The sequence below is a fragment of the Bos taurus genome, chromosome 23 (assembly GCF_002263795.3).
Source record: "Bos taurus isolate L1 Dominette 01449 registration number 42190680 breed Hereford chromosome 23, ARS-UCD2.0, whole genome shotgun sequence".
Classification (NCBI taxonomy): domain Eukaryota; kingdom Metazoa; phylum Chordata; class Mammalia; order Artiodactyla; family Bovidae; genus Bos; species Bos taurus.
Window position 1 is genome coordinate 8,878,470 of NC_037350.1, and position 8,700 is coordinate 8,887,169.

General features: G+C 44.1%; 1 protein-coding gene across 1 annotated transcript in view; it reads left to right on the top strand.

The window, feature by feature from the left end:
- BLTP3A (bridge-like lipid transfer protein family member 3A) overlaps positions 1-8,567 on the top strand; it is a 77,022-nt gene extending 68,455 nt beyond the window's left edge. Inside the window, exons 18-21 of the mRNA XM_002697198.7 lie at positions 2,322-2,584; positions 3,025-3,133; positions 3,258-3,364; positions 3,769-8,567. Coding sequence (XP_002697244.2) covers positions 2,322-2,584; positions 3,025-3,133; positions 3,258-3,364; positions 3,769-3,894 — 605 coding nt within the window. The 3' untranslated portion in view covers positions 3,895-8,567. The remainder of the gene's footprint in view (positions 1-2,321; positions 2,585-3,024; positions 3,134-3,257; positions 3,365-3,768) is intronic.
- Positions 8,568-8,700: the final 133 nt, after the last annotated feature.

Consider the following 8,700-nt stretch of genomic DNA (forward strand, 5'->3'; position numbering starts at 1 on the left):
CACTCTTTGCATCAGGTGGCCAAAGAATTGGAGTTTCAGCTTCAACATCAGTCCTTCCAATGAATATTCAGGACTGATCTCCTTTAGGATGGACTGGTTGGATCTGCTTGCAGTCCAAGGGACTCTCAAGAGTCTTCTCCAACACCACAGTTCAAAAGCATCAATTCTTTGACGCTCAGCTTTCTTTATAATCCAACTCTCACATCTATACATGCTACTGGAAAAACCATAGCCTTGACTAGATGGACCTTTGTTGGCAAAGTAATGTTTCTGCTTTTTAATATGCTGTCTAGGTTGGTAATAACTTTTCTTCCAAGGAGTAAGTGTCTTTTAATTTTATGGCTGTAGTCACCATCTGCGGTGATTTTGAAGCCCCCCCAAATAAAGTCTGACACTGTTTCCACTGTTTCCCCATCTATTTGTCATGAAGTGATGGGACTGGATGCCATGATCTTAGTTTTCTGAATGTTGAGCTTTAAGCCAACTTTTTCACTCTCCTCTTTCACTTTCATCAAGAGGCTCTTTAGTTCTTCTTCACTTTCTGCCATAAGGGTCATCTGCATATCTGAGGTTATTGATATTTCTCCTGGCAATCTTGATTCCAGCTTGTGCTTCCTCCAGCCCAGGGTCTCTCATGATGTACTCTGCATATAAGTTAAATAAGCAGGGTGACAATATACAGCCTTGACGTACTCCTTTCACTATTTGGAACCAGTCTGTTGTTCCATGTCCAGTTCTAACTGTTGCTTCCTGACTTGCATACAGGTTTCTCAAGAGGCAGGTTTGGTGGTCTGGTATTCCCATCTCTTTCAAAATTTTCCACAGTTTATTGTGATCCACACAGTCAAAGGCTTTGGCATAGTCAATAAAGCAGAAATAGATGTTTTTCTGGAACTCCCTTGCTTTTTCAGTGATCCAGTGGATGTTGGCAGTTTGATCTCTGGTTCCTCTGCCTTTTCTAAAACCAGCCAACATCAGGAAGTTCATGGTTCATGTATTACTGAAGCCTGGCTTGGAGAATTTTGAGCATTACTTTACTAGCGTGTGAGATGAGTGCGATTGTGCAGTAGTTTGAGCCTTCTTTGGCATTGCCTTTCTTAGGGATTGGAATGAAAACTGACTTTTTCCAGTCCTGTGGCCACTGCTGAGTTTTCCAAATTTGCTGGCATATTGAGTGCAGCACTTTCACAGCATCATGTTTTAGGGTTTGAAATAGCTCAACTGGAATTCCATCACCTCCACTAGCTTTGTTCGTAGTGATGCTTCCTAAGGCCCACCTGACTTCACATTCCAGGATGCCTGGCTCTAGGTCAGTGATCACACCATCATGAAAAAAGATGTCCTTTTCATTATAGGGGACTGGAACGCAAAAATAGGAAGTCAAGAAACACCTGGAGTAACAGGCAAAGTTGGCTATGGAGTACAGAATGAAGCAGGCCAAAGGCTAATAGTTTCGCCAAGAGAATGCACTGGTCATAGCAAACACCCTCTTCCAACAACACAAGAGAAGACTCTACACATGGATATCACCAGATGGCCAACACCAAAATTAGATTGATTACATTATTTGCAGCCGAAGATGGAAAAGCTCTATACAGTCAGCAAAAACAAGACCGGGAGCTGACTGTGGCTCAGATCATGACCTCCTTATTGCCAAATTCAGACTTAAATTGAAGAAAATAGGGAAAACCACTAGACCATTCAAGTATGACCTAAATCACATCCTGAACGATTATACAGTGGAAGTGAGAAATAGATTGAAGGGACTAGATCTGATAGACAGAGTGCTTGCAGAACTATGGACGGAGGTTAGTTACTTGTACAGGAGACAGAGATCAAGACCATCCCCAAGAAAAAGGAATGCAAAAAGGCAAAATGGCTGTCTGAGGAGGCCTTACAAAGAGCTGTGAAAAGAAGAGAAGCAAAAAGCAAAGGCAAAAAGGAAAGATATACCATTTGAATGCAGAGTTCCAAAGAATAGCGAGGAGAGATAAGAAAGTCTTCCTCAGTGAACAGTGCAAAGAAATAGAGGAAAACAATAGAATGGGAAAGACTAGAGATCTCTTCAAGAAAATTAGAGATACCAAGGGAACTTTTCATGCAAAGATGAGCTCAATAAAGGACAGAAATGGTATGGACCTAACAGTAGCAGAAGATACTAAGGAGAGGTGGCAAGAATACACAGAAGAACTGTACAAGAAAGATCTTTACGACTGAGATAATCACAATGGTTGTGAATATTAACTATATATTAAAGTGCTTTGAGCAATCACTGGCTGGTAATTAATTAATGTATTTTCCTTCTGTCTTGCTTCACAAAGGCACAAGCTTTCAGGACTCCTCCACTTCGAAGACTGGCCACATCAGGCCAGCTGTGGGCCTTCGCTTTGAGGTGGGGCCTGGTGCAGCTGTTCATTCCCCTCTGGCTACACAGAACGGCTTCCTGCATTTGTTGCTTCAGGGCTGTGACCTTGAGCTGCTCACTTCGGTGCTCAGTGGCCTGGGGCCCTTCTTGGAGGATGAGGAGATACCAGTGGTGGTTCCCATGCAGATTGAGCTCCTGAACTCCAGGGTCACTCTAAAGGTGAGAGGAACTTTGGGGTTTACCCTAGACTTGGTCAAGCAACGGATTCTTGACCCTTGACCCTGTTAACAGTGACAGCTGTTAACTTCTTCTCATGTCCCTGTGAAATGTGGGGAGGACCAAGTGAGGAAAGGCATGTTAGTATTCACTACTACAGTAGTACCTAAGTATGTAGTAGCAGCAAAAAGTTCTAGGTTCAAGTGAGGGGGGCCTTGTCTCTAGCCCTGCCCTTTGGCATGCAGCATGACTGTGCAAGCCCACAGGTTAGCAGATCCTCAGGCTCACTGTGTCTAGAATGGGAGAGACTCATTATGCGTCTCATGCCTCGCTAGAGTGTATGGATACACAGTGCTTCCAGCTCCACAGTTGGAAGCATGGCTTGTTACCTAAGCTGCACTGAGTTGGTTGGGGGCCTCATGTGGCTTCTCTCTTTCCTGCAGGATGATGTCCCCCCCATCTACCCCACCTCACCAGGCCCCATACCCATCACTCTGTCCGTGGAGCACACTGTCCTGAGTCGGAGTGACGATGGTGTGTTCCACATAGGCGGTGAGTAGGGCTTGTCAGCCTCCCGGCTTCTCTACCTTTCTGCTCCTGTAAGGAAATAGACGACAAGTAGGAACAGTCCGCTTGTTGCTGGCAGTTGTCATTCAGAGCCTTTACTTTTTTCCAGCTGCTGCTCAAGACAGACCATCAGCCAAAGCACCTAAGAGTGAGAAGAGGCAGCCCCCCAAAGAACAGGTGTTTTTGGTGTCCACCGGGGAGGCTTTTGGTCCACAGGTGAGGCCCTAACTGAACAGTACCTTTCCTGTAAACCCTTTGGGGTTGTAATCATAGAAGTGGGTAAAATCCAGAGGGCTGACAAGGTTGCTTGTGCTGGTACAGCTGGGCGGTCTGGGCTTTTGTCACCTAGCAGTAGCTTCTGGAAGTGCTGAACAGAGGCTGGAGGTCAGGAGCTAGAGATGAATGCCTGCTGATGACATCTTCCACCTGCTGTTGTCCCTGCAGCTGATGAGCTCTGAAGAGGGGATTAGCCTCTGAGAAGAGACCTTGCTGGTTCTCTTGATCTTTGACCAAACTTGCGGATTGTGCTGCTTGAATTCTCCCTCCGTGTTCCCTTACTGGATGTCTTTGCAAGGTGTGTTACCTTATTGATTGATCATGACTTCTTTGTTGTTCCTCAGGTGAATGAACTGCCTACCCTACGAAAGGAACTTATAGAAACTAAACAAGCATTGGCTCAAGCCAACCAGGATAAAGAAAAACTTCTTGAAGAGATTAGGAAATATAACCCCCTCTTTGAGCTCTGACAGCAGTGGCTCAGCGATCTTTGCCAAGGAGAGAGGAGGAGATCACCAGCAGTCACACCACCTGTGACAGACTCCGTCCAGTGCTGGACAAGCCGGCGGAGGACGCACAGCTCACTCCTGGTGGTGTCCTTTGTACTAGCGGTTCTGACTTGGATGGAAGACAGGGCAAAGCATGACCACGTTCCAGAAAGTTGGGGCCCACTTTGTGTGTGGCTCAGGCATCACGTCTCGCCTGTCCTTTTGGCCCTCGGCACACTAGGTGGAATCTTCTCAACACTGTAGGGTCATTTCACCACCTGGTTTCATGGCAGAGACCTTTGCTTGCTCCACAACCTGTGTGAACAGCGCAGAGTTCCCATCTCCTTGTTCGGTCACCCACAGAGTCACCAAAGGTTCTGTGTCTCAGAGCTTGCTTTCTGTAGTGGACCTGGGAAGTGCTGCGGCGGTAGAATGGAACAGGAAGTAGCCAGCAAGGCGGGAGCCAGGGGAGGCACAGGAGTAAGTGAGACATGGATTCTGCCTTGTTTGGAAAGGAAACTAAGCCCCTGTCATCTTGGCTGATGTTACAATCAGATCGTTCAGGGTTAAGCTTCCTCTGTGTGACGCCTGTCATCGCTGTGATGCTGTGGTAGGAAGTAAACAGCAGTAGCGGCTCCCTTGTATCACCTCTCCCTTCTGTAACACAGTGTGTTTGAAATTTAAATCAAGAAACGATTCACTCTGGGCTAGGTTGAGGTCAAGGCTTGGTGGGGATCGTAGGAGAGCTTGGTTCCTACTGAACCCACTATTGCCAGCCGTGTCCTGTCTGTCTTCCACAGCTGCCCCTCACAGGTTTTTTCCTGTCTCCCGGGGGTCCCTGGCACATCAGCTTTCCCAGCGCTGTGACTTCCTACCAGCAATCTCCTTAGTCCTTGGTGGTGTCGGAACTGAAATTGTGTTTTATACGGTAACATAAACATCTCAGCAGTTGCCTCTCACCTGCCTCTACCACTGTGGCTTTTTAAAATCATGTTATTTTGACTTGAGTTAAAAAAAACCTTCAGCATAGCTAGGTTTTGCCCTAACTGCTGAAAGAGCTATTTCCCCCTCTTTCTTCCCTAATTCCTCCCCAACATTCTATCTTGATCCATACTGCTCTGTGCTGTACTTCAAGCTCTGTTGATTGGACAGAACTGTTCATCAGCGAACTCACCTTGAATTGGCGAGATGGTAAAATAATGATTTAGTAGTGTCACTAAAGTCTTAATCACACATGACCTACTAGGGGAAAGATAAATGGTTTCCTTTATGGGGAATCATGCCTGACTTGTATATTCTAGTATTTTGACGATAAAAAGAAATATACATTCAAGAAGGAACAAGATCTAATTTGCTCAGACTTTTAAAGGCTTTTTGTTGTGATTTAAAACTAAGACAGTTTTAAAAACAGCAATTGCTATGAGTTTATGGGGATATCCTCTCATGCTTAGGAAACAGCTGAGAGACTTAAGAATAAACATCTTTCTGAGAGAATGTCAACAGTGGAAGTTCCCTATCGGTTGATGCTTGGTTTAACCTTATTTAAGAATTTTATAAATAACCTGAAAGTAGGATATTATAATGCAATCAAATGTCACTACTTCCAGGCAGTGAAGATAAACCAGAGGCGATTAAAAAAAAATTATTTGGCAAAACTAATACAATTATGAAAAGTTTAAAAATAAAATAAAATTTAAAAAAAAGTTTGCAGAAGATTCAAAGACTGGGCTGTGAATACTCAGGAAAGTGTCAGGTGAGATTCTCTATAGGTTAGTGTGAAGCAGTGCCCTTAGGGGAGAATAAGCAACCACTGAGACAGTGAGCCCTGGAAAGAGCTCAGGAAAGAAACCTAAGCATTGCCATAAGGGAAGAGGGGTCAGAGTGCTGCTGTAGGGCGTGTGGAGCCAACACAGAAAACAGCATCTCAGAAAAGACCATGGTAACGCCTTAAATGATCTGTGCACTTCTAGGGGCCTTACTTACAGAGTATGTGGTGAAAGGTGAAAAGGTCTAGAGAACAGCAAAAATCATCAGGGGTGGAGGTACACGTCTTTAAAATGTGAGCTCCAGTTCTGAAAAGGATGAAAGCTGAGGGTAGTGTTAGGTCAGATATTCAGTCAAGATCCAGGGCATGTGCTTCGGGTCCCACAATACTAGGGCTGGCCCTTGTAGCCTTAGCACCTACAAGCACTTCTTGTAGCAAATCAGAAACTCCTAGGGCTCTCTGTTTAAGAAGTGGTGCTGTAAGAAAGTATATTGGTGCAGAAGGTTTACGAGGAATCCTTGCACGATGACTTTCCAAAAGGAATTATAGGAAACTGGGGTTATTTGGTGATATACAATGGAGTTACCCACTGCATCCCTCCACAGACTCCCCTTTAAGTGCTTCTGTCAAAGGCAGAATGATGAACAAAAAGGATCACTGGTCCTCTCCAGCGTGGCATGTCTAATGTTCTTAGAGGGGACAGAGGAAGAGCCAGTAGCCAGAAGACAGAATTATCCAACCTCGGGCTCACCTGCATTGGTCTCAAATCACATTCTGGTTCTCTTCCCTTCCCCTGCTTTCCTGCCCTCCCTGTCCCTCCATGCGAAGAGTTGCCTGGTACACTTTCTCTTTAAGTGTCCGCTTGGTAGGAGGCAATAGAAACAAATCTGGCCAGCGCCGAGGCTCACCCCTTTAATGACCAGAGCTCGCTCAGGTTTCTGGGCTCTGTGGCGCTCTTGTCCATGTGACAAATGTAGCCCTAGAATTTGAATTTGCTTATGTGATAGCTTTGGCCATTGTCTTGAAGTTCCTCACTCAGGAAATACGGTAGAGGGTCAGCATCCCATGGAATTTTAGTAAAAGTCATCTTGTATAACTTCATACTCCTATTCACTGGGGGGAGAAAAACTTTCATAGTGAAGAAATGTGACCTTGTTGGTAGTCCTCAGAATAAATGAAAAGGATGGAAGGAAAAAAATAGTAGTATCAGCTCCTTCGGCCTGCTGACGATTTCTGCCTTGGAGCTTTAAGACTGTGAACACGAAATAATAATACCTCAAGAAAATGTCTGGAGTGAAACACCCCTATCCAAGAGACTTCCGCCACTGCAGTCACCGTGTCAGCTGTGAAGCGTTTACACCTGGTATTACCTGTGACTGTCTAGATTTCCTGTTTACATGGAGGTACTGGAGATATGCTTTAGTGCAAATGGACTGGTTTAAATCTCTCTTAGCTAAGCTGCAGGGGTGCTTAGCAATCTCAAATCCTGTTTTTAACTCACTGGAATCATCTGTAAGCTAGTTTATTAGACCTAAGACAGAAGGAATGGGTTCTAGTCTAACCATGGCTGCTTTTTGCTGTGCATTTAATCTGACCCTCATTTTGCCATGGGCCTCAACCTTTATGTACACTTTTTCATGGTTCTGAAAGGAATGGTTCCTGTATTTGGAATATACAAGGCTTAAGGCAGCCCTCACATACCGCATAACTGAAATTCTTCCATTTCATCCACTTACGTCAGTTTTCCCATAGGCTAGTTTAGGGGGTGGTGGAAAGGTGGTGTAGTTTGAACATACCGATACAGGAACTTTGCATTCCAAACCTTTAAACTAAGGTTGGTTCGTTTTTTCCCTCCCTTATATGTTTACCTTAACTTCAAAAACAGTTAATAGTAATATCACAAAATGATGGAAACAGCATTGCTGCGCAAGCTAGTGGGATGACATCTGGCTATTTGAGAACTCCAAGAGCTGTCATTGCTCTGTGATTGACCATAGTCATTATTGTGCTTCAAGAGATTCTGCTGTGATTGAGGTCCTCTCCTTTCAGGGACTATAACCTTCCCTGGAATCTTCCCCTACCTCCTGCTGGAGGAGGAATATTCCCATTCACCTCTGGGTAGGTACATACAGTTGCTGTTGTTGAATGGGGATTATTTTTTCCATCTCTTACAACAGATACAAGGGGGAATACTCTTAGATAACCTTCAACTTGAGGCTTTGCTAAGTGGCTATACTTGGGATGTGAACTTTCTTCCTTATTATCTGTAAATTTCAGCCTTATCCAGTATCTCATATTGCAATAGGTATAGCTCCTATGACCACTTAAAAAGCTTCCTCTGGAGCTGAGATATGTATTTTTGTTTATTTGGTTTTCCCTGCAGTTTTTGGTCAAGATTTAGCCTGAGTCTTACAGCGTTTCTTGGTGAAATGCACCACTGAAGTGTCTTCTCCACTAGCTAAGTACATGTTTAAAGCCACAAGTTTTAATGCTAGACACTAAAATCCAGATTTGCCCAACTTTGTGTCTAAGCTGTTTCCCCTGCTCAGGGTGCTAACCAGAATTGGAATCTTTACTGACATGCTCAGGAAAGCTTCAAAAGCAAAAAGCTTCAGAACCCTTCTCCTTATGGTACTGAATGATAGAGAAGAAAGAACGCTTGGAGATTGCCCATTGCCAATTATACTACAGTAGCCTTATTACTGCTAATCACTGTCAATAAAAAGTCCCTCCATTCCCCTCTTCTTGAGGAAAACAATGAGAATGTATCCAATGAACTGGAATATTGGTCAGTATTGAGAAATTTTAATGTTGCAATATCTAATCAAACCTTGAGTGTACTGGTTCTGTGAACCACCTGAAAAAAGCAAATTAAACTTATTAAACAGTATTGGTTCTGGTATATCTGTTTATAGGAATTGAAACACATAGGCATTTACATTGTTTTTAAGTGCTTTAAGTATTCTTTATGAGATACAATCTTAATGGTTCTAGTAGGGATGGGGAGGGCTCCAACTTTCACA